Raw genomic sequence first — 26,085 nt, forward strand, 5'->3', positions numbered from 1 at the left:
TCCTTCCTCAGCCATTTCTAGGTCAGAGAAATTAGACATACTTACTGGATGCGTCTCCTCAGAATCGTTGCTACTGAGGTCTCTTACCTGGGTGATGAGTGTTGCTGTGTGTTCATAGGAAATGACCTACCAAGATCACCTGTTTAGCTTGGTCCAGATTTCTTTCTTTTTTTTTATTTTTTAAGATTTATTTATTTATACAAGCACACTGGGTACAGTCAGAAGCGCGGGAGGGTGAGAGAATTCACCGGAGCCAGAGGGGGAACAGAACAGGCAGACTGACGAAGTACACTGCTGAGGGGAGCAGCGGGCGTGGCAGGAGAGGTCTGTAGCACCATGTGGGACCCTCGCCGGTGGCCGGGGATCTGTGACTCGCAGCCCAGTGCTCAACCGCTGCGCCACCAGGGGAGGCCCTTGCTCCAGATTTCTAACTAAAATTCTGCTTATTCGTCTTACCCTGAGACCTTTCCAGAATAAAATCACTTCATTTCTTTCCTTCCCATTCCTCACGATCCCATCTACGCCTGGCCTTCTTGCCCCTGCTAGAGCCCAGAGGAAACTTGACACAGTTGCCTCCTCCAGATGAGGCCTGGCAGTGGCCGCAGTAAACCCCAGGACTAGTGTGTATCAGAACCCTCAAATGCCCAGGCTCAGCGAAGCGTTCACATTACTGATTCAGACCAAATGTTGGCAGCCATTCCCATGGCAGCTAAGAGTTGTCTTTCTTGCTTTGCTTTTACTGAGACCCATTTCTTTGTTACATAGAGCAGAATTCCCTGAAATTACTTGCAAATCGGGTTCATTATGGGTACCCATAAGGGGATACTTGTTTGCTTGCGACATGTGACAACAGGATGAGACACATACTCCTAAAGAGCCTTTACTTGTAGAAAGTTCTTCGTGGTAGTAGAGAAGGAGTTTATCTAACCTTCAGGCACGGCATTTTGGGGTGGTGTGCGGAGGGTAGCAGAATGCTAGGTCACCCCCTAACAGGATCTGTTTCTTCTCTCTGGAATTCACAGGAGTTTAGAGGGATTAGAAAATTCACAGGAGGGCCTCCCCAGTGGCGCAGCGGTTGAGCGCTGGGTTGCGAAGCTGCCTGCGGCCTCTGTGGCGCCGGTTCAATCCCCGGCTGCTCCCCGGCCACCGGAGGAGGGCCCCACATGACGCGCAGACCTCTCCTGCCGCCCGCTGCTCCCCTCAGCAGTGTACTTCGGTCCTTCTGCCTGCTCTGCTCCCTGCTCTGGCTCTGGTGAATTCTCTCACCCTCCCGCACTTCTGACTGTATCCAGTGCATGTATAAACAAAAAACAAACAAACAAACAAATAAATAAATAAATAAAAACATGCCTCTATTTAAAAAAAAAAAAAGAAAATTCACAGGAGCTTTGGGGTTTAGAAAATTGCCCTTTTTTCTGACAGCATTCATAGTACCCAAGCTTAGAGAGGTACCTGAGTCCTGAGGGTGGGCAGTGGGCTTGCCACTGCTCGGAATGGGCAAGTGGGTCCTGTAGGTGAAACCTGGGGCATTAAGAGGCCTGCGATGCCCATGCCCTGCTGCGTGAGCTGCTTACACCCAACTCTCTGACTTGAGTGTGCCCTTGGTGACCACAAGTCCTCTCCCCCAGCCTGATTGTTGATATGAAGCAAGTTCTCTGCATAGAGAGTAAAGGTTGGGAAAGGTGCATGAACAGACAAGTACTTTACTTCCCTTTTTTCCACTTTGCATAAGTGCAGAAAGTCATTTGAAAAACGAAGAATACAGACCTGGCCGAAATGAGCAGTTTTACTCCCAGAAACTAAAATTTTTGGGAGGACCTCCTTTGTTTCATTTTTATTTATTTATTTATTTTTAAAGATTTATTTATTTATACAAGCACTGGGTACAGTCAGAAGCGCGGGAGGGTGAGAGAATTCACCAGAGCCAGAGCAGGGAGCAGAGCAGGCAGAAGGACCGACGTACACTGCTGAGGGGAGCAGCGGGCGACAGGAGAGGTCTGCGCGCCATGTGGGACCCTCACTGGTGGCCGGGGATCGAACCCGCGCTGTGGGTGCCCAGAGGCTGTGGGCAGCCACCAGGGGAAGCCCAGAATCGACGTTGTTGCATGAGAATGTGAGCAGGCTGTTTTGGGGTGCTTCTCCACGCCCAGGCAGTTCTCCTGCAGAGTACTACTACTCTCTGGAGAGGTCGCAGTGTGCCGGGAATCAGGCACATCCATATCCTTTCCCCAGAGGCTTGCACAGGGCAATGAATGTGTTATAATGGGGGTAGCTTGGGCCAAAACGCCTCCTTGGGCTGCAGGTACAGGAGAACATCTTAAATTAGGCTGTGTTAGTTTTACTTTGGAGAACCTAGAACTCAAACCGCCGAAGGTGTCCTCCTCTGTTGTGTTTCTCCTCCAAACTTGAGCCCCCGAGAAGCAGCAGCGGGGTTCGCTACTGAGCAGAAGCCTGGCTGAGGGCACAGAGGGAAGGGACAACCTCCGGCCTCAGGAAAGGGAGGCATCCTGGAGACGCCCTTTGTCTCAGCCAGAGGCTGCCTCAGTGTTTGTGTGAGGCGTGCCTCTTCCTTGGGGTGCGACCTTGACCCCAGCAGTCTCCTCCTGCAAGAGCTCGGTGTCCCCGGGCAGATGTTTGGTTTCACAGACATTACACAGGGCTCCAGTGTTCTCATTTACAATCCGCTAAGCATCCTAATGGAAGTGGATTTGTTTATTAAAGTACATGGTCTGAATGACAGGCGGAGAGCAGCTTGCGGGCTAAGTTTAGCTTTGGGTTAGCACGCAAGGGTTACAGTAACAGTGCCACCAGCAACTTCTGTTTGGATAGCTTTTCAGAGTTTCCAAAATACGTCCATGGGCAGAGCCTCCCATGACCCTAACAATAGCAGCCTTAGGTCGTCACCATTTGGAAACAAAACAACCCGAGAGGATTACCCTGGTATTTGAACTGCCTTGGTTGTGACAAGTTCTTGTACCTGGTTATTTTTTTTCCAGCGGGATAGGTGAGTTCAGCGAGAGGCAAAGATGCATTTCCTCCTAATGGTTGTTGTGCACGTTGGTTATTCCTGGGTGTTGTCATTGTGGTGAGGTGGGTTTGTTTTTTTTTTTTTTCTGCAAGGGACAGTTTGCTCATTTCAGCCAAGTGTTTATTACACGTTCTTCAAAGTTGCACTTAACAAAAAATGGAAGGGATAAAAGAGACCATCGCTTCTTTTTGTACTCGTCTCTTTCTGGAAAGGGACATTTTCAGAAGACTTTTTGAACATGTCGTTGGACTCCCAGCTGGAATGATTTAATTGCTTTTGGATTCACACCCGGGGCATGTTGTGTCAAGGCCAAAAAGCAATCATTTGGATGAGTTTACCACATTTGTGCTCTGTGGTTGCCTTCGAGGTGCCTTCAGCCCCTCTGTCTGGGTGGTGAGGGGTGGGGCGGCAGGCAGGGCCAGGGGCTCATCACCGCCATGTGCTATGAGGAGATGCCTGAACCGACAAATGCTTTTTTCATTAATTGAGGTTTTTATGGGATATCCTTTTAATTAAAAAAAAAAAAATCTCTGGCTGTTCCAGTTTTTTTCCTGTTGAGGCAAGTGAATATTCTAAACAGTTGGAAGAGGCTGGGAGTGTGCTTTGCAAGCGCAGTGGTGCATGCAGAGTCCTGTTTGCAAGTATCTGTTTCTGCCACTTCCACATTGGGGTCACTTGGCATAGTGGTGGAGGGCAGGATGCTGGCTTGGCTTCCCATGTATAGCTGCAGCTTTGAGCAGCCTTCTGCATTTTCGTTTTCTTAGCTTAGAGAAGAAATAATAGCGGTGCCCTCTTCATAGATTTTTTGGGGGGGCGCGCTGAAGGCATTAATATATGTTGGAACAGTTCGTGGCTGTAGAAAGCACTGTATTGGTTATAATCATTAACACCACATGCGAATCAACAGATCTGGAAGTCTGGAGCAACCTTGTAATTGATAAGAGAATCCCAGAATAGTTAACCATGTTTAAATGCCTGGCACACCGCGCAGCCTTGCCAAGAGGACTGTTACACTGAGCGTGAGACTATTGACCTCACCCAAACGAACCGTTTCCAGCTTGGTGGAGGGTTCCAAAAACACCTCGCAGTTTAACAAGCCTGGCCCTATCTTCTCATCTCGTTTTCCTTAAGCCTTTGCTCCACAGCGCTGGGGAATGTTCATACTGACTCCAGCGACAGCCAAGTAGAAGATGCGCCTGGGGTGGAAGCAAAGCCCCCTGGCTCAGCTTCCTAACTTTAAAAAAACCAGCTTTTTAAAAATCTGTTTTAAGCCTTAGTTTCCCCAGTTGTAAAATGTGAACACCTGGTTTTTCCTGTCGGGGTGGGGGTGTGGATGAGGACCGGGCTGTTAACTGTCTGCTCCCCTGTTCTGACCTCAAGCCTGTGCTTCTGGAGAAACCAGTCTGCATCAGACCGTCAGAATCTTTCATTCACGCTGTTGTCCATAATTGGCTGGGATACAGTTAGGTCATGCATGTTGTCCAGTGAAGTGCTTTTCAGTATTTAATGGGTTTAGCTCAACTCATCTGACCTGTCTTGGGGGAGCGCGCAGTCACTTGGGAAGACGTGCTGTTCCCGGGACTGGCTGTGCACGCAGAGTTCTTGAGTGTCGTTTCGTGATGAGGGAGAATGGGGGTGTGCATTTGGGCGAAGAGCAGACTCCTGTTGTTCATTGGGAGAATTTGAAAGCCCTCCTTCTACAGTGCAGCTATTTCCATATTTAGTTTTTCTCTACAAATATTTTTGTTCTGAAAAATTGCGTTTTTCCATATCTGGGTGCCCAGGGCCTTCTATCCTAACTCCGTGTCCATTTTCAAGGGACCTTTCTCAGTGCTGTGAGTAGGTTCCTTGTTCTCATCCAGCGGTGGACCAGGATTCTTATCATTTACTTCAAAAGTGACTGGCCTCTTAGAATTCGTCTTCTTGAATGTCGGCTTTTATGAAACCCCAACCTGCAAAACACTTGATTCATTTGTCTTCCCGAGTCCGCATCTGGCCTCTCCTGAGCATACCCCGAGTTCTGAGCTCTTTGTCTTCTTCCCTGAAAGTGATAAAGCACGTGCGCCCTCTTGGCCCACTGCCTGCTGTCCCCAAGCCCATTTGCGCAGGCCCGTCCCCTGGCCTCTCCACGGACGCAGTGGAGAACGCAGATGCCTTCAGGCCTCCCCTTGTGGCGTAGGCCAAGCCTCGTTCCAGGGGCGCCCGTCATTCTCAGCCTTGTCGCTGCCTCTGGGGGCCAAGTGGGCCAAGAAGCCATTTTTCAATGACAAAACCATTCATCCTGATTTATGGTCTTTTTGTTGGCCCTGACCTTTGTATTCTCAGAAAGGTCATCTGCCCTTTTACACTTTAATATCAGGAGTTATTAGGAACATATGTTAAGAAACATGTTTGGACGGTGATTCTACCCAGTTCTGGGTAGTCAGTTTACATTACTGCACACGACCTGTTTCACTTTCAGATCTTGGGACACTGACCACCAAATTTTGATGGGAAAAATATTCCGTGGCTTAGAGAATTCAAGTTCTTACCTAGGAAAGTCAATTTGCTGTAAAAATTCTGTGTCCAGATTTCTTTTTATAATGCAAGTGCTAGAGCTTACCACGTGGGCTGGAGAACTTGCTGAGGTGGTGGGTGGAGCTGGGTGCTCCGAGAGCACCGTGGGGCCCATCAGCTGGTCTTGAGTACTGTGAGGCCCTGCGTGAGCTGCGCCGCAGGTCATCATGGGGCGTCTGCTGAGCTCAACGGGCCTCGCGGCCTTCTCGAGTTGGGCACGTGAATGCTGCAGCTCCGTCAGCGGTTTTGCCCAGGGCAACCCGGGTCACAGCACTCACACATGCTGCATTAAAATCCCTTTTTTGAACTGTTGGCACAGGTTGGCAGACATTCCATTGTTTTCAGACAATAGTGACTCAAAGTTGAACTGGCTCCAGGGAGCAAGTGCAGCTTTTGTACAGTAACAAGGATTTAATGCCAGCCAATTGATGGAGCCTGTCTTCCAAAGTCGGCACGCCTTGTACTGACACGAAGCTTACATTTAAATATCTGGCTGGAGATCAGAAACTTGGCGGGCTTCTCTCTCCTTCCCCTAACACATTCTTCTTTATTTACAGTGAGTCTTTGCCCCCCACCTTTTTTTTTTTCTTGTTTTTTGTCCCTTGGATTTGTTTTGGGGGTGGGACGGGGGGCAGTTCTGTCTTGATGAAATTTGGGGGTGAGGCTAGTCCTTAGACCTTCCATTCATTCCTGCGCTGTGCCTCTGCTACAGACGTTTTCGGGCCGGCTTTCAGGAAGGGCCCTCGTCCCTGTTTCCCTTCAGGGAGGTGAAGACTCAGAATCCCATTAGCTCAGGTCAGACACTGAGTCATCTCAGGATATCATGTAACTTTCGTCAGACGCCAAGCGAAAGGACTCTTTTCTACTCACCTAATAAAAAGCACCAGGATCACCTCCCGTGTTCAGAGGAGGTGCGTTTATTAGCATGAATAATCGGAAAGATGAGCGTCTGGCTCCGGGAGGGCTAGAGACAGGCAGGCGGGTTGTGCTGGCCTCAGCGCTGCTGAGAAGGAATTTCTGCCTTCACCACTGCAGCAGAAGCTTTTAAAAAGATCAGCCTCCTTGTATTTGCATAACTCTTCTCAAGAACACCAAGCATTTTATGTACTTGATTTGAAATACTTTAGCCATTCCTGGAAGGTAGATAAGGGTAGGCCGCTGGTTCCTAATTTGGGGGATTGAGCAACAGATGTGTTTGGTGATGTGGGGAAGTGAAATTAAAAGCAAGTTCCCCACCTTCCTGCACCAGCTTATGTCCCTCCTGAGGGTTTCAAAAAAGACCTTAAAAGTCTAGGCTCGTCCTTTGGAGCCCTGCAAGGAATCTTGTCAGGATCTCACCAGGAACAGCCTATCCAGGGACAGGGTTGAGAACAGACCCCCTGGAGCTGTACATCGGAGTTCCTTCTTGGAAGGTGTGGCCTTCCACATTATTGCAGGACACTGTTAAAGCTGTTTCTAAAGTAACCACTCACCTCATTTCTTTTTCATCCCTTCCTGGGAGCAAATCTTAGCTTCTTGGCCATGAAGTGACCGGAAATCCAAATACCAGGCTTCGGATTTTAAAGATGTTGCCTGCCATGGCGTGAAACCCTTGTCTGTAGGCCCTTTAACTTTCAGAGTCTGTGTATACAAATCAATATATTTGTCCCGGCTCATTAATGTAAAGCTATTTGTATCTGAGTACAATACAGTTTCCTAATATGGCTCACCGTGATAAATGCTTTTTTTCCTTTCAAAGAAACTAGTCCAATTATTCCTTTTAATTGGGGACAGCGTGTGGAGATCTTCTATGCATCTAACTTTCTCTGTCTTTCTGTCTCTTATGTTCACAGGCTTTAGTCTTGCCCTGTGAGAGTGAATATTTTTTTTCCTTTCCCCTTCTCCTAGAGAATCTTACAAATTAAGACAAAAGATAATTACTTGGAGGGTTAAAACTGGCAGGTTCCCACGACACTTAAAATTAATGAGCTGTTGAGTACAAAATATACCCTGTCTTTGCTCCATCCTCAACGCCCAGTCCCTCTCCCCCTTAGTTCCATTTAACACATGATTTGACTTTTATGCCATGTTTGCCATTAGGAGATCTTCCTGGTGCAAAATAGCAGGATGCTTGCTGAAGGTGGGTTCATTTAGAAATGATCTTTTTGTGTGTAAATCAAAGTTAATTTTATGCAATTTTTACTTCGGTATTTATGAAAACTTTCCGAGGATTATGTCAAAATAGTCTGTGTCAGACACCACGTTGCTGTTCAGGAGGCATGTGGTTTGGTTTATTATGTTAGTGGCACATGCCTGCCTCTCCTGGTTCCACTTTCCAGCCTGTAATCAGTACCTGCTGCTTCATTTTGATTTGCAGGGCTTTGCTTTCGAGAGCGTTTTCCTGGATTGTTCAAACTCCTTGAGGAACAGGAGAGTTGTGTGTTCTGTTTTAGGGACAGAAAATTCGGATGAGGGGTCTTCAATTTCAGAGAGGTATCGCTGGCCAACCACGCATTAGTGCCACTTGGAACTAATTTCCTTGAATTCCTGGCTCATTCCTTGCAGCATTCAGAAGGAGGGCTGTGGCTCTGTGAGTGCTGTCATGCTAGTGTCCGACTGCTGACTCCTTGGAAGGGGTGCTGTGTTCCTAGCAAGCAGCTCTTCCTCATTGCCCCCCTCTTGTCCTGCTGAGCTCCTTTCTAGATTAGTAGTTCCTCCCCGAATCAACAAAGCAAGTATTTCATTACATCTGCCTGTTCTGTTCCCCACTTTGTCTCTGGTAAATCCTCTCACCCCCACACCTCTGGCCTGTACCCTAGTTCTTGTGTGCATTAATAAGTCTTTTTAAAAAAAGAAATACACTGCTGAGGGGAGCAGCGGGCGCATTAGGAGAGGTCTGCGCGCCATGTGGGACCCTCACCCGGTGGTCGGGGATTGAACCGGTGCTGCAGAGGCTGCGGGCAGCTTTGCCACCCAGCGCTCCACCGCTGCGCCACCGGGGAGGCCCTATGCCAGGCTTTTAAAAAGGGGTCTCAAGGCCCCTTTTTACTCTTAACAATTATTGAGTAACCCTCCCGCCCAGTCTAAAAGTCTTTTTATTGCATCAAATTATATTCACGGATATTTACCATGTTAAAATTAAAACAGGAAATTAAAAAATAATTTAATCATTTCAAAACAACACAAACCCATTACATGTTAACACTTAATAACATCTCAGTGAAAAATAAATATATTCCAAAACTTAAAAAGTCATTGGTTAGAGGAGATGCATTTACATTTTTACAATTTTTTTTTTTTTTTTAATGTCTGGCCTAGTAGAGAAGGTAGCTAGATTCTTTTTATTCACCAGCTAAATTCCCATGGACAGACAACTGGATCAAAAAGTTGTGGTATTGGGGCTTCCCTGGTGGTGCAAGGAGTTAAGACGCAGCGCTATGAAGTTACCCACAGCCACTGCAGTACGAGTTCAATCCCTGGCCGGGGAGCTACCCACATGGCGCAGCAGACCTCTCCTGTCTCACCTGCTGCTGCCCTCAGCAGTGTATTTCAGTAGATCTACCTGTTCTGTTCCCCACTCTGTCTCTGGTGAATCCACTCACCCCCCACACCTCTGGCTTGTACCCCAGTTTTTGTATGCATGAATAAATGGATCTTAAAAAAAAAAAAGGAAATTGTGTCTAGCTTAACTGGAATACTACTCAGCCATTTAAAAGAATTTGAGTAACTTGAGATAATATGGATGGATGGAGGTGATTATACGAAGTCAAAGACAGTAGTTACTGAGTGCTTTTCTCTTATTTGTGGAATATAAATAGCAAACGATAATCAACTAGCCAAACACAACAAAAATAACTCAGACTCTGTGAGAACTGTGTTGGGAGTGGGGAGAAGAGGGCATAGAGGCCGCGAGGTGATGGTGTCTTGGCCCTGAAAGTTTGGAGGGCCAGTGAGGCATGTGCCCCTGTTGAGGTGTGAACTGTACTACCGAACTTAAATGTTTTTGTAAATCAATAAAATTTTGATGGGGAGGACAAAAAAGAAAATAGCTCAACCTTGTGTCCGTTTCTGCACTCACTCTCTCGCAATATAATACGTAGTTTGGTTTGATGTCTTGGAAGAAAATCAGTCTTAGACAAACATGTAGTTCGAAAAGGGGGGGGCCTGTGTAGATTTTTCTCCTGGATACCACACCCAGACTCAACAAATGGTCGTTTCTAAAGGTCACTTGTTAAGCAGTGCAGACTCCTATCAGTAACTTTGCACACTGTTTTGTTACAGCCCATTAGATTGTCTCCCACTTTGCCAAGATTTCTTACCCATGCACGACTTCGGTCTTGTTTTGGTCGTGTGAAAACAGTGATCTCTGAGTGCAGCACACCTTTCGATTTGTGTGCACCTGTCATTATGGGGAATTAAGAGTCCCTGATCTTCACAGACCTCGCCACAAAATTTTCAAGTATTGATTGGCTGCCAGACTCATGTTGGCAGACATAGTTTCCTAAATTTCCATTTTTGTCTGAAATTGTGAACTCTCACTGGCAGCAAAAAAACTATTAGCTTTTGCTGTTTATCCTTCATAGGTTTACTCTATTCATTTTTGAGAAAATGGCTGAAAAAATGATAGCAGTTCTTTTTTTCAAATAAAAATAGCATTCCAGTGAATAAGCAGCTAACTTGCAACACAAGTGCTTCTCCCTGGAAGTAGTCATCCTGCTTTGGTATGCAGAACGTGTGTCGCCCCCATTTTGTCACACAAAGTATGTGTACTCAAGGGTTGAGATTCGATACTATTACCTATTTGTTCTGCATTATTGCATTCTCACTGAGACTGGCTTCCTTTTAAACTATGGGGAACTGGTAATGAAGTAACAGTCATTATTAATAAGGCTTGCTCTGATTTTGCTCTGCCACCAGCAGCTTTACCCACCTGCTCTTGAACAAGTTTAATTGAGATGAGATTCACAAATCGTAAAATGTACCCCTTTAAATCACACCGTTCGGGAATATGCAGTATATTTACAGAATCACACAGGCATGGCCGCAGCCAACCTCTGGCCTCGCTCATTTCCCGCCTGAAAAACCTTCTGTAAGAAGTTACCCCCATAGGGGCCTCCACTGGTGGCGCAGTGGTTGAGCGCTGGCAGCCTCTGCAGCGCGGGTTCGATCCCTGGCCGCCGGCGAGGGTCCCACATGGCGCGCAGACCTCTCCTGCCGCCCGCTGCTCCCCTCAGCAGTGTACTTCGTCAGTCTGCCTGCTCTGCTCCCCGCTCTGGCTCTGGTGAATCCTCTCACCCTCCCGCGCTTCTGACTGTACCCAGTGCTAAATAAATAAATAAATAAATAAATAAATAAATAAACAAATAAATAAATAAATAAATAAATAAATCTAAGGGAAAAAAAAAGATTTATTAAAAAAAAAGTTGCCCCCATATTTGCCAAGCCTCCCCAGCTTGCACAAGCACGAGTCTACTTACTATCTTCAGGTGTTAGCATGATTTGGCCATTTCAAAAATGAATGGAATCACACAGAATGTGACCTTTCGTCATTAACTTCTTTTACTTCATGCTTTCAGGATTCAGCCAAACTAACGTGACAGTGCTTGATTCATATTAGGAAGAAGGGGTTTTACCCTTGCTAAACCTTAATTTTTCCTTCACTTTTTAATCATGAATAATTCTGCTTCAAACATCTGTACTCAAACTTTCATAGGGACGTTTTCCTCATTTCTCTTGAGTACATTCCCGGGAGAGGGATTGCCGTGAAAAATGCTAACTCTGTGTTTCACCAGTCAGTCTGCCTGTTCTGTTCCCCGCTCCGTCTCTGGTGAACCCTCTCACCGTCCCGCACATCTGGCCTGTACCCCGGTTCTTGTATGCATGAATAAATAAATCTTTTTTAAAAAAATAAAACCCTTTGGCCTGTTTCCAAAGTGCCACAGGTTTTACATTCTCATCAGCAGTGTGTGAGGGTTACGGTTTCTCTGCATCCTCCAGGCACTCTGTGAGGATTAGCCATTCTGGGCGATGTGAAATCAGGAATCTGTGGTGATTTTTGAGTAGTGTTCCCCTGCTGGCATCCTGCCTTTGTTTTTGTACCATCATTGAAATATCAACACAGTGCAAAAGGCAAAGTTTAGAATGATAGAAATCGTTTTTATCGTAAGGGACCCCTGCAAGATTCATTAAGCTAGTAGAAAATGTGGGATGATTTTGGCATTGTCTGTCTGTCTTTCTTGCTGAGGCAGGGCGTTGGCAACACCGCTTATTCCCATGAAATAGATACTGGGAGGCAACTGGGGTCAAGTGGGAGGTTGTGATGCTTACGCCAGGCTTTTGGCTGTATTTCGAAGCCTTTCTTCCTACTGTATCTGCGGGGAGGGGATCTTGTCACAATCTGATTACATCGTAACCTGAGATGATCCTTTAAACGTGCAATAATAAGGTTTCCCAAATCTCCCCCAAGAACATGAGCTACCCCCAATTTACAGCTGAGGAAGCTAAAAGTAAGGATTAAATAATTCACCTAGCTGCAGAACAGTGCCCCAAAAGTGAGCAAACCCATAGAGACAAATTTTTAAGTGAACCTAAAATCTGAAACTTATGGAACCGGGTCTTCTTCGTGGAGCAACAATGGGAAGAACTTTTTTTTTATAAAAGAAACTTTTTTTATAAAAGAAAATAACTTCCTGGGCCTCCCCAGTGGCACAGCGGTTGAGCGCTGGGTTGCGAAGCTGCCCGCAGCCTCTGCAGCGCCAGTTCGATCCCCGGCTGCTCCCCGGCCACCGGAGGAGGGTCCCACATGGCGTCAGACCTCTCCTGCCTCCGGCTGCTCCCCTCAGCAGTGTATTTCATCAGTCTGCCTGCTCTGCTCTGCCCCCTCTGGCTCTGGTGAATATTCTCACCCTCCTGCGCTTCTGACTGTACCCAGTGCTTGTATAAATAAACAAATAAATAAATCTTTAAAAAAAAAAAAAAAGAAAAGAACTTCCTTCAATAAGGAGCTGTATTCACTGTTCCAGAAAATTGGTGAACAGTCAGGAATTGCCTGGATTCGTGTTCCTTTACTTGATTTTTAATCACATCGAAGTATGGTTTCTTACGGATGTTGCTTTTAATTTGTCTTGAAAGCCAGCGCAGATACTGCCAGCTTGGCGATGATTGATGGCTTCTGACGAAGCGGTTGCATACACGTAGAGTAAATGCCAGCCATTTGAAGCCCTCCATTTTCCCCCTAACTGAGAGTATCCAGTGGAACCTTCCACAACACGGGATCCTATACCGGATTTTGATTGACGTGGTCTTCAGTGTTGAAATATATTTAGAATATGAAATCACTATGTAGGGAGGGACTTTTAAGATCAGGGTTCCCATCTCATCCAGATATGGAAACTTCATGTCTGTGTTAAGCCGTGTGCAAGTGGGCTGAAGAATTCTATCTACACGATTGAATCAGAATACAATTAGGAAATTTAGAGGATTATTTTATCATTCAAAAATGTGAGGCGGCTAACCAAGCATTAAAAGCAAAGATGCCAGGCCTTCCTGTGGCGCAAGGGGTTCAGCACAGTGTTATGGAGCAATATGCAGCCTCTGCAGCACAAGTTTGATGCCCGGCCGGCCAGGGAGCTACCCACATGGCACAGCAGACCTCTCCTGACTCGCCCCCTGCTCCCCTCAGCAGTGTATTTCAGCCAATCCACCTGTTCTGTTCCCCACTCTGTCTCTGGTGAATCCTCTCACCTCCCCCACACCTCTGGCCTGTATCCCAGCTCTTGTGTGCATAAATAAATAAAAAAAAAAAAAAAAAGGCAAAGAAACCTATGAAAAATAGGCTAGTAGATAGAAACCTATGAAAAATAGGCTACTACATAGGCTAGTAGATGCAGCATCACCAGCAGATGGGGATGCAAATGACAAATAGAAAAGTCTTTTTTCATCTGTCTGGCAGAAGTGCCAATTCACTAGACACTTACAAACCCAGGTAAAGGAGGAAGTGCTGAGGGACTGGAGGTCCAAGTCAGGGGAGCAGGCCTCAGCAGAGGCAGGTGAGTGTTGAGCTGCTTGAAGGCAAGATTTGACTTCTTCCTCAGCAGGAAGAATTTTCTCTTTGTAGCCGCTGGCTGGGTAGTAGATTTGCTTGGAATTGTTCAGTTTCAGGTGGGCGTGGCCTGCAACAGCTCAGGAGCCCATGGATGGGTAGACAGTGACCATTGAAGCTCCCTCTGGTCAGGAAACTCCAGGGACCCATTCAGGGGCTCACCCTGACTTCTCCATGTGATCTACTGACAGCTCCTGTCATGAAGCAGGCCAAGCCCAGGGTGGGCTGCTGCTGGGTGGCTGCTGGGGGTGGGAGACCTATGGGTGGGAGAGGCACAGAGGGGAGGGCTCGTGATTCTGAGACCTGGTTAGCTGGACTTGTAAAACAGGACAGGTGAGTGGGTGCAACTCTGAGGGTGCTTTGTGAGTTGGCAGTGAGAGCCACCTGGGAGCAGTAGCGCAGGCCAAGCTCTCACCTTCACGCCACTGACTTGGTCTGTGCAGTGGGCACGGCAGGGCTCAGAGGCAGAATGAATCCCGAGCCTCAGTGAGGCCCATGGCTCCTCCTGACTCTGGTTCCTGTTGGCTCTTACTGCTGGAATGACTTCTGGAGGGCGCTGGGCTCCGCTGCCTGTGCCCGCCCCCGGGCCCTGAGCTGGCAGAGAAAGCAGCTCCATGAGCAGATCTTCAGCCTCAGAAGCTTCATGCCTAGCTTTTAAATCACACTATGGTCTTATTCCAGATCCCCTGCATTTTTAGACACACGGTGGTCATCATCTTGGAATGTCACTCATTGTGTTAGTTTCCTCTTTTTAATTTACCTTTTTGTTTAAGGTGTGGGGTTGATATTCTGAGGGCTGCTGGTGAGGTTTTTTGCAGGGATTTTTAAAAATCGATTTTCAGTCATTTCACCCACATCAAGTACATCATAAGATATGTGTGTGATTTAGAGTGTGTGTGAGACACACACACATGGACACACACACACACACAGACACACGGACAGACATGCCAGCAGGCTCAGTGTCCAGGCTCATTCCTGAACGTTGGTCTTGGCTGTGGTCAGGCCTGCAGGTGGGCCCTGCGTGACCCTGTCTGACACCGGGCAGAGGCCAGGAGGCCGTCCTTGAATCTGTTTGTCCTGAGGAAATGTGGGTTACCTGGCAGCTTGCTCAGTGCAGTGACTTCTTTGCTCCTTTCTTCTTCCTTTCTAGTTTTCAATGGTTCCAGCAGGTCATCACGGGAGAAAGAACCTGTTCAAAAACACAGAAGCAAAGAGGCCACTCCCGGGAAGGAGAAGCACAGTGACCAGCGGGCTGAGGGCCGGAGAGAGCAGGCTCCAGCGAACCACCCCCCAGCGGCCCCCTCCACGGGCTCCTCTGCCAAGGGGCCCGCTGCTAACCACCACCACCCCCCTCTGCATCGGTCGGCTCAGGACTTACGGAAACAGGTAAAGCCCCAGCCCTGATGGGGCCCGGGGGGTGCCAGTGTCACGCGCTAGCGGAAGGGGGCTGTGAGCTGTAGCTCGGGCTGTGTCCAGGGACCTCGGCCGGCAGGAGCTGATGTCCGGAGGTGAGCCGGGGAGAGCGGGCTCTTGCCGTCGCACGGGGCGCTCCTGGGGAGGTCGCTGGGCTGGGCGGCCAGCAGGTCCTCACCCCTCCCTGGACGACTGTCGGTCTCCGCGGGCCCTGCTCCCTCGAATCTCGTGGACCAGAAAGGGGGGCGGGGAACCAGCCCGCCTCCTTCCCTGCCGCTCTCCGTTCCCCGTGCCCCGGGCACCGCATGGGTTGGTGGCCTGGGGAGCCCATTGTGGTTTTTCAGACTGTGCAAAGCACATTATCTTTTTTTTTTTTTTTTAAAGATGATTTATTTAGGGCCTCCCCTGGTAGCGCAACGGTTGAGCGCTGGGCTGCGAGGCTGACTGTGGCCTCTGCAGCATTGGTTCGATCCCCGGCTGCCGGCGAGGGTCCCACCAAAAAAAAAAAAAAAAAAAAAGATTATTTATTTATTTATACAAGCACTGGGTACAGTCAGAAGCGCGGGAGGGTGAGAGAATTCACCAGAGCCAGAGCGGGGAGAGCAGAGCAGGCAGAAGGACCGAGGTACACTGCTGAGGGGAGCAGCGGGCGGCGGGAGAGGTCTGCGCGCCATGTGGGACCCTCGTCGGTGGCCGGCGGGGATCGATCCGGCGCTGCAGAGGCTGCGGGCAGCTTCGCAGCCCAGCACTCAACCGCTGCGCCATCGGGGAGGCCATATCTGTCCTTTTTAATGTGACAGGTTAGCCCCTCTTGGCCAGGGTTTCTGGGGTGCAGGCTTGGTAGAGCATTTACTCAGGTGAGCCCAGTTGTGCTCCCGAGGATCAACAGGGTGATGCCAGTACACCCCACTAACCCCGCTGTCCCCACTACAAGGAAGCAGGTTAGAGAGCACAGGTCCTATTTCGGGGTCTCCTCCTAGGTGGCCTCACTGCTCAGCCATTGTTGCTGCCACGGTGTTCTTCTCGGGACCCTGGGAGGGACAGGGACGGGAGGCAGAAAGGGGGTGCCTGGGTGAGGTGGCATCTCACTGACCCACATCCTTTCCCTTTTCACTCCATTTGAAAGTCATTGAACTGAGGGGGTGGTAGGTCCGCTCTCCTCTAGGAATTTTAACACAAGCCACGTTTTCCCTGGAGTTGATCAGAGATGGGAATCTTCAAAGACAGCTCAGGATGAGGAAGGGTGGCTCGGAGCCACTTCTTGACTGGCTGCACTCCCGAGCGGCCGAGGCGGTCTCTGCTGTGTGCAAGTGGTGGAATCCCTCCTGCGGGGAAGTGCTCTGCGCCGAGGGCCTCTCTGCTTCGTCATTGACGATGTCCAGGCGGTTTCTCTCCGGATATTGGTGGTGGATGGGGGTGTGAGCACCCCACAGTTCTCACCTTAACCTTTAGCTTTTTTTTTTTAATATATATAGTTTTTTTTTTTTTTTAAGATTTGTTTATTTATGCATACAAGAGCTGGGATACAGGCCAGAGGTGGGGGGGGTGAGAGGATTCACCAGAGACAGAGTGGGGAACAGAACAGGTAGACTGATGAAATACACCGCTGAGGGGAGCAGCGGGCGAGACAGGAGAGGTCTGCTGCACCATGTGGGTAGCTCCCTGGCTGGCCCGGGATCGAACTCATGCTGCAGAGGCAGCAGATTACCTCACGGTGCAGCGCTTAACCCCTTGCGCCACCAGGGAGGCCCTTAACCTTTAGCTTTTGGACATTCTTCAGTTGGGGTGGGACGGGTTAGGGTAGAGTCCATACTTCCATAGCCCTCTCTCACCAGGTCCTCCCTCCTTCGCGGTGTTCCCTCGGGAAAGCAGGTGTTTTTAGCGTGGCTTACACGCCACTGCTGCTCCTGGGACACAGACCTCAGTTTTCCTGAGGAACAGCAGAGCGTGACTGTGGAGTGGCCTCCCAAGGTGGAGCCCAGTTCTCATGCTGAGGGGCACGGAGCATCAGAGCCCCCCAGTCTGGTGTCCGTGTCCGGTGAGCTTTCCACTGCAGGCCCACAGCCGACGGCCGAGCTGGTGGCCTGGGGAGCCCATTTTAGTTTTTCAGACTGTGCGGAGCAGGTTATCTGTCCTTTTAATGTGACAGGTTAGCCCCTCTTGGCCAGGGGGGCGGGCTTGGCAGAGCATTTACTCAGGCGAGCCCAGATGTGCTCCTTAGGATCAACAGGGTGATGCAAGTGCACCCCACTAACCCCGCTGTCCCCACTACAGGGAAGCAGAGAGCACAGGTCCTATTTCGGGGTCTCCTCCTAAGTGGCCTCGCTGCTCAACACTGGCTGCGCGGGGCTTGACAGACACCTGCGCGGGGGCTTCCCTGCAGATGCTGTTCTGATGAAAGAAAACGTGAGCCCAAAGGGACCCTCGAGGGAGAGGACTTATCTGGGGGGCAGACATGAGGTTTTGTCCTTACTGGATCCTGTCGTCACGCAGGATCATACGCACACCCGCGTGCTGAACGCCCTCGCTCACGGATGAGGCTGGATCGAGTCAAGTCTGGCCTCAGTTGCTCTCAGGTCTCAGCATTGCCCCGCAGTCCAGGATTTCCCTGGGGTCCTGGGGTGCTGATGTGAGGGACGTGCCCCCCTCCCCTGTTGGGCCACCCACGTGGCAGGCTGGCTCTGCCCCCTCCCTTCTCTGAGACTCAAGATGTGCTGTTTAACCTGCCCGGCCCCTGTTGTTCGCTGGAGCCCGTCATTCCAGCCCCTCTCACAGGCGTATTGCGAGAAATGAAAGGACAGTTTGGAAACCATCAAACCCCATTAGCTAAGTCCTTGGAAAATAAGGTCAATAAAGGCGAATTGTAACTGTTTGATGCAAATGATTAGTATCTGCCCTTTCATCTTCTCAACTGCATAAAATCTAGGGGCTCAAGGGATACCGCGCGCTGTCATTTCAAATAGGACTTGTGTTTTTATGTCAGCCTCAAAGAAGAGGGTGTACGTGGTTGTAGGCGGTGTGGGCGGCACATTGTTTAGGGGTGCTCTGAGAAGTGCCTTTACCCTGCTGCCTCCCTCAGGCTCCATGGCTCCCCATCTCTTGGTTAAACTGGCGTCTCCTCACGTGACCCTGCCCGGCCTGTGTGCAAGTCCGTTGGCCTGTGCCCGCGCCCGGTGTGAGGGGGCCTTGCTGGCCCTGGAGCTTTTGTGGTACCAGATGTGCCACCCCCCCCCCACCCCTCCGTCACTGGCGTGCACTTAGGCTGCCCAGGAACTGGGGCAGGGGCTGGGCGAGCACTTGCAGGTGTGGCGGGTGTCTGCCAAAGTGGTGAATGATGATTTTCTTTTAATTTCCATCAAATGGTACTTCAGTTTAAATGCAGTAAAAGACTGTAATGAATTTAGATGGTAAAGCAAATGAGCTGACACCTAGAGAGGATTTTGAAATGTTAGTTTTCCAAGAGTGTCAGGAGGAGATTTTCCCTCAATTGTGTGCGGTTAGTCAGCCAGGACGTGGATGGCTCGGCTGAGCCGCAGCGTGGAGGCGAAGATGAACTTGGTGGCTTCCAGCAGGAACGCTAGGCCCAGGGGGCTGCTGAGCTGTGCTGCTTTAGAGAACAGGGTTTCACGTCAAGGGGACCGGGGTTGCTGAAAAGTCTTGGCCGCGAAGATGCAGCCAGGGGGTTTAAAGTCTGATCAAACCAAACATGTCAAGCTTGCCTTTCTGTGACACCTGTCTTGTCGCTACTCATCAGATTGTGCTGGTGATTTGAATGACACCTGTTCATCGCATGGTATTTCTGGCTCAGTTAATTAGGTTGCCTGTAGTTGCAGCAGGTTTTACAGAAGGGTGGGATTATTCCGTCCAAAGGCCAGGTTCCTCTTTTTGAGAATGGGGCTAAATGTCTGCCTTGTTCCTGCTACTCTGGTATATTGAGGTACAGTCCTCATTAACTGGACTGGACCCTTTCTCTGTCACATCAGCAGCCTTCCCTGTCTGCCCAGTGGAGTGAATTTTAAGTACTTTTGTTTTTTATTTTTTACTTATTTTTTAAAAAGATTTATTCATGCATACAAGAGCTGGGGTACAGCCAGAGATGCAGGGGGGTGAGAGGATTCGCCAGAGCCAGAGTGGGGAGCAGAACAGGCAGACTGAGTGAAATCCACTGCTGAGTGGAGCAGCGGGCGAGTCAGGAGAGGTCTGCTGCGCCATGTGGGTAGCTCCCTGGCCGGCCGGGGATGGAACTCGTGCTGCAGAAGCTGTGGATTGCTTCACAGTGCAGTGCTTAACCCCTTGCACCACCAGGGAGGCCCCCTTTTGCTTTTTAATTCAAGCTTTAGGTGCAGCTACTCCCAGCCATAAATGAATGTTTGTCTCTTGACCAGTTCTCACTTCTCATGGGTGGGCAGAGGCTTCCGACTCAAAGGCTCCCTCTAGTGGGGGATACAAGCCTGGCAGTTGAATTTCTGGTCGCAGGAAGGACAGGCCGGTCACGGTCAAGCCTCTTGGCTCTGTGTTGGGGCAGCTGAGCGACAGGGGCAGGCGGGTGATGGTGGGCAGTGGAGAACAAACTGCAGTCACTCTCCTTCCTGCAGAGCAAGGTGTGGCTTAGAAGGAGTGGGGTGGAAGATCAGAAATCAGAGCTGAGAGAGGAGCTCTGTGAAGAGAGATGAAGTCGTTGGGTTTAAGTGTTTTTGTTGCTATTTCGAGGGTTCTGCCCGATGCCACTTTTGCGTTAATTCTCCAGTGAAATAGAATGAATGACCTCTCTGTGTGCTCAGCGAAAGCACCGCCTCAGGACGAGCCACGGAGATGCAGGACCTCTGGTGTGGGGAGCTGATTCAGTGACCTGGGCGTTCTGCTAAACTGACCCTGGGGTGCGATGAGCCTCGGGGAGGCCCCTCAGCGGCAAGGTGAAACAGTGCCATCCTCTGTCCTGTGCTATCTTCGGTTCCAATTAAGCATTGGACCCCTCTGTCTAGGATGGGCCCAGGCACAGGCACGTGCCTGTTACATGGGTCTGACTGGAGGTTTGGTTCTGCTTTGCCCCCACCTGTACCCCACTAGCATACAGCTGGCAGGACAGGCTGATTGCCCGCGTTAGCTTGTCAGCTGCATCGTGGCCTCTGGGAACACAACCACAGGCACACAGGAGGGCTGTGGGGTGGGGAAAGAGAATTGTCAGTGAATCATCCCCCCTCAATTTCTTATGGTTCTAATGGGCCACAGCGGGGGATGTATATGGTCTTCAGGCTTGTTAGACGGCGTGTGTGCGTAAGATTCAGTGGACACCTTTGGAAGACAGCGGTTATAACAGCGAGGAAGGAAATGAATAGAATAACTCCTTCTACTGGAGCAAGATAGTTGGCTGCCTCTCCTGGCAGGAAGCCAGCACTGAGCTTTACAGAGACGTGGAGACAAGATGATCCTTTTGCCGTTGAAGATGGTGAGATCTGTGTGTAGCCCCACCACGCACAAAGCTGGCTTCTCGGTAGCATAGCGAGCCTGGAGGTCGGCTCACGGCACCGGGAAGCCAGACTGCATGGACCCAAGGACCTCCTGTCTTTTTTGTTTTTTAAAGATTTATTTATTCATTTATATAAGCGCTGGGTACAGTCAGAAGCGCGGGAGGGTGAGAGGATTCACCAGAGCCAGAGCGGGGAGCAGAACAGGCAGACTGACGAAGTACACTGCTGAGGGGAGCAGCGGGCGGCAGGAGAGGTCTGCCACTCCATGGGGGACCCTCGCCAGTGGCCGGGGATCGAACTGGTGCTGCGGAGGCTGCGGGCAGCTTCACAACCCAGTGCTCAACCGCTGCGCCACCAGGGAGGCCCCCCTGCTGTCTTTCCTGAGGTAGAATCTGGAGGCGGGGAGCTGTCACACACTGAATCCCTGCTTCTCGCCCCTTAGATTGTAACCCGTGACTTAGACTGCAGAGCTGGTGTTATTTTCATGCTCTCCCAGGTTTGTCAGAGGCCAGGGTTTACTTAACATCGGCCTAAACCCCCACTCCAAGTGCCAGCCTCAGCGACACTGTGCTTGCGGGGACATGTGCGCAGCCCAGAGGGTGTTCGCCAGCTTCACTGTCCTCCTCGGCCAGAACTCAGACCCTACCAGGCTTCCTCGGCACGGTTAGCTCAGCGCCCAGGAAGGTGCTTGGGTCCTGAGGTCCTTCTAGTGTCTTCACGAAATCCACTCTCTCTCACATAGCAGGGTTTTCTGTTTGCTTTCGTGTTTCTAAATGGTTCGGTTTGTTTTCATCAATGGAACTTTTGAAAGAAGACCTAAGCATTAGGCGCATTTGCAGCCTCACCGTAGCGCCTGTTCCGTATTCAGCGTCCTTCCTCACCATGGAAAATTGGTTTCTGCCTCTACCTCTGGTTTTATAAACTTGCTTTCACTTTGTTCTTGCCAGGCTGCCGGGTTTTGATTTTTGTTTTTGTCTGTTATGTTTTCGTTTCTCATTATTTATTCTAGAACCCTCTCTTTCCTCCCTGACCCTGTCAGTCCTGGTGGTGGTGAGCCGCGGAGGGTGCAGGATGTAACCCCTGGCCTTTCCAAGGTGCCCCAGGGCCTGGCTCTGGGAATCAATTCTCGAGCGCAGAAGGCAAGGCTCTGAATGCCCTGCTTGCGGAGCACAGCGACCCCGTGCAAGCTTGTGTGGCTTTAGTAGGACTGTATGTAATTGGTGGCATATAAACAAATAAAGGATCTCAGTGTGTTTTTTGCTTTTTCTGTTTCCAGAACCTTCTGATCAGTTGGTTCAGTGGTTCTCAAAGTGTGTCCTCGGGTCAGCAGCCTCAGCAAGCCTGAGAGTGATTAGCAGTGCCCACCCCTGACCCTTGCTCTGATCTGATAAGCCCTCCAGGGGATTTTGAGAACTGCTGGGTTAGACTTTTTCTTTTTAATCATGCATAGGTGAACCTGGGGTACAGGCCAAAGGTGCGGGGGTGAGGGGATTCACCTGAGACAGAGTGGGGAGTAGAACAGGCAGACTGACTGAAATACGCTGCTGAGGGGAGCAGCCGGTGAGGCAGGAGAGGTCTGCTGCGCCATGTGGGTAGCCCCCTGGCTGGGGATCAAACTCAGGCCTTAGCAGTGATAGCACTGAGACTTCCATCGGAACGTTTGGTTTTTGCATATTGGTTTTTCCTATCATGGTAACTGCATACTCCAGAGTGAAGCCTGGGCTTAGTGCAAAGACTGAGGCACTGTTCCCCAAGAACCTGACCCCGACCCCTCCCCCCCGAGGGAGGCAGCCTGCATGCAGCATGACTGGATGGGAGCAGATCCCTTTTGCACCTCTCAGCCAGACAGGAGATGGGAAGGAAGGTTCTGTGTGAAGGCAGCTGCTCGGGCAGGCGCCCTGCATCCCTTCACCTTCCTGACTCTGTGTATTGGTGAGAAAAGAGGGCTGTTGTGTTCCTCGGAATTGTGTAATTTTTAGTCCGCCACTTTTAGAATACTGAGAGTCCCTGTTTTTGAACTCATGCTGCAGATGCGAAGTTGGTACCTGAGGTTTAAGTACCACGTGAAGGCCAGGCAGAGGCGGACTCGTGACGCAGTGTCTGCCCTGAAACCAGCCAAGCCCTTAGCAGCTCCTGCTGTGGGGCCTTCAGCATTCCTGTTTGGAAGTTACTGTGCTTCTGGTTGCCCATGCCCGCTCTGTTTTCTTTTCATAAAGAGGCACTTTCATGTGCCACAGAATTTCCAGACCATTAGCTGGCCGGTGCAGAGTCGCTTTTGTTCACCCAGCCCCTGTGGCACTGTGTGGAAGCTTGCTGAGGGCGGGAAATAGCAATCAGCTGTGCAGAAGAGGGGGGCCAGGCTTGCTGCGCCAAGGGCTAGTACACCCCCCACCCCAGCCCACAGCTGTGGGGGCCCCGTCTCAGATGCCGATGAGACCGAGGAGCCCACAGCTGGCAGCCTCTCCTCTGGGCTTGGGCTGTGACGTGCCTCACTCGTTTTGCATGACGCGCTCTTGTTCTTTATTTTCTGTAGGATTTTTGTTTTATTATTATTTTTTTTTAGCACATAGATATAAAAATTCTGTGGGCAGATCATGCTGTTACGTGGAGCACACAAACAATGGCCTACTCGTCTTTCCTTGGAACGGGGTGTGTGTCTGTCTGTCTGTCTGTCTGCCTTCCCTCCTCCTCGGCCCTGAAGACAGGCTCCTGCTTTTGTGAGTGTTACAGACCTGTGACAGGTGCTCGGCAGGCACGTGGAGAGGTCCTCATCACGAGGCCTCCTGTTTTCAAAAAGAGCCATGAGTCAGAGCGCAGGGATCCCGGCGGCTCCCAGACCTGGGGCGTGTTTGTGTGCGGAAGGGGAGCTGCTTAGTCACCCGGAGATTCTGAGTCTGAACAGTGAGAGCAGACTTTTTTATTTTATTTTATTTTTATTTATTTATTTATACAAGCGCTGGGTACAGTCAGAAGCGTGGGAGGGTGAGAGGATTCACCAGAGCCAGAGCGGGGAACAGAACAGGCAGATTGATGAAATACACTGCTGTGGGGAGTAGCGGGTGCCACAGGAGAGGTCTGCGCGCCATGTGGGACCCTCGTCCAGCGGCCGGCGATCAAACCGGCGCCACAGAGGCTGTGGGCAGCTTCGCAACCCAGCGCTCAACCGCTGCGTCACCAGGGGAGGCCCTGAGGGCAGACTCTTGGCTCGAATTTGTTTGCGGCTGCCGGGACCCCGTCCCTCTCGAGGCAGGCAGCTGGCTCAGCTTTGTCATGGGCGTGTGTATGTGTGTGTGTGCGTGTGTATGCTCACGCGTGTGCACCCCTTGTTGGCGGGCTACTAATCTGTCTTCTTTCTCCTCTGCCCCCCCTGCTGCCTCCCAGGTTTCTAAGGTAAATGGAGTCACTCGAATGTCATCTCTGGGTACAAGTGCAACCAGTGCCAAAAAGATGCGCGAAGTCAGACCTTCACCGTCCAAAACTGTGAAGTACACTGCAACAGTGACGAAGGGGACCGTCACATACACCAAAGCCAAGAGAGAACTGGTCAAGGAAACCAAACCCAATCACCACAAGCCCAGTTCAGCTGTCAACCACACAATCTCAGGGAAAACTGAAAGCAATGCAAAAACCCGCAAACAGGTGCTATCCCTCGGGGGGGCGTCCAAGTCCACCGGGCCCGCCGTCAATGGCCTCAAGGTCAGTGGCAGGTTGAACCCAAAGTCATGCACTAAGGAGGTGGGGGGGCGGCAGCTGAGGGAGGGGCTGCGGAATTCCAAGAGGAGACTGGAAGAGGCACACCAGGCAGAGAAGCCGCAGTCGCCCCCCAAGAAGATGAAAGGGGCGGCGGGCTCTGCCGAAGCCCCCGGCAGGAAGGCGGCGGCCCCGGCCCCGGCCCCGGCCCGGTGGAGAAGGCTCCACTGAATGGACACGTGAAGAAGGAAGCGCCCGAGCGGAGCTCGGAAAGGAGCCGGCCGAAGCGGGCCACGGCCGGGAAGAGCACGCCGGGCAGACAAGCACACGGCAAGACGGACGGCGCCTCCTGTGAAAATCGTTCTACCTCGCAAACGGAGCCCTTGCACAAGCCGCACGACGCGGCGGCCAAGCCCGAGAAGGGGAGCGGCCGGGCCGGGTGGGCGGCCATGGACGAGATCCCCGTGCTGCGGCCGTCGGCCAAGGAGTTCCACGACCCGCTGGTCTACATCGAGTCGGTGCGCGCGCAGGTGGAGAAGTGCGGCATGTGCAGGGTGATCCCCCCTCCGGACTGGCGGCCCGAGTGCAAGCTCAACGACGAGATGCGCTTTGTCACGCAGATCCAGCACATCCACAAGCTGGGCCGGCGCTGGGGCCCCAACGTGCAGCGGCTGGCCTGCATCAAGAAGCACCTCAGATCTCAGGGCATCACCATGGACGAGCTCCCGCTCATAGGTGAGGCGCGCCTGGCCCCGGCGGTGCCCGCCCCTGCCCTTGGGCCTGCCGGGGGGGGCGGGATGAGGGCCCCTGAGGGCCAGCGCTCCCCCCGAGTGCACCCCAGGGGCCCCGGTCACTGAGAGTCACGGACTGGAGGGCTTGTGTAGCCAGGAGTGTCTCTGTTCTTGGTGCTGGGTTGTGCCCGTCGAGGTGCGGGCGCGGTGGTTTTCTCCACGGGCCTCTTTCCTCGACTTGGACCCGGCCGTTTTCCCCGCGCGCTCGCTCCTGCTGACTTCCTCTTATTCCTGGGATGCCCAGTGGGTCAGGATCCACCCTGGTGACCTCATTTTACCTTTATCCCTTTTTAAAAATCCTGTCTCCCCGTGCAGTCCCGCTGGAGGTGGGGGGCTGGAGTGTCAGCAGGTGGATGTCGGGGGTGGGCACAGCTCAGCTCACAAACGCTCCTAAGAGCAGCCCGTTTCTTCCTCCTGATTGCGTGTCTCCATCCTCGTCCTGCCGCAGGCGTCACTGTGCTGACCAGCCGGCCCCGGTGGGCCCAGGGAACATGGTTCAAAGTCTCCCGAGAGCAGGCACAGCCCCGGCTGGGACCCGCGGGAAGCTCGCCTCAGGGACTCCCGGCTGCTCCGGAGCCCCCGCGCCTCTTGGCCTGGGTCTCGGCCGGGGGGCCTGACCCCCTGTCAGGAGTGTGCAAGTTGTGTAGGGTGCGGGTTGCCTTTGGGAAAGCCGGGTCAGGTCACCCTTTCACCCTAGACCCAAGGCCTTTGCGTCCCCCATTTTGGAGAGCGTGGTTTTTCAAAGGCAGGGAGGAGAGGAGAGAGTGAACCGTTCCTGAAGTGTCAAGAATTGCAAGATGGAGGTTTCATTATTCTTCCCAGCAGGTGCCTGCCAGGGGTAATGCCTGAGTGAGATTAACTTAATTTGAAAGAACTCCTAGTTTGTGGGCCTCTGTCGGGGACGGCACGGGATAAACTTGACGGGACTGTGGCTGTCAGGCGAACAGGAGCATCTGGGGAATTGGGCGTGGTCATTGCCGGGTGCCATCTCCAGCCCCTGGGGGACTCGCATCAGCCCTGAGCCCTTCTGGCACGTTCTGAGTCCTCTTACTGATG

At 51.2% G+C, this 26,085-nt stretch overlaps 1 protein-coding gene across 1 annotated transcript in view; it reads left to right on the forward strand.

The window, feature by feature from the left end:
• Positions 1 to 26,085, forward strand: part of JARID2 (jumonji and AT-rich interaction domain containing 2) — a 257,710-nt gene that overhangs the window by 211,910 nt on the left and 19,715 nt on the right. Inside the window, 3 exon segments of the mRNA XM_037518897.2 lie at positions 14,818 to 15,053; positions 23,930 to 24,424; positions 24,427 to 24,973. Coding sequence (XP_037374794.2) covers positions 14,818 to 15,053; positions 23,930 to 24,424; positions 24,427 to 24,973 — 1,278 coding nt within the window.

Source organism: Talpa occidentalis, unplaced genomic scaffold (genome assembly GCF_014898055.3).
Source record: "Talpa occidentalis isolate TD23 unplaced genomic scaffold, MPIMG_talOcc4v2.1 talOcc4.2, whole genome shotgun sequence".
Lineage (NCBI taxonomy): Eukaryota > Metazoa > Chordata > Mammalia > Eulipotyphla > Talpidae > Talpa > Talpa occidentalis.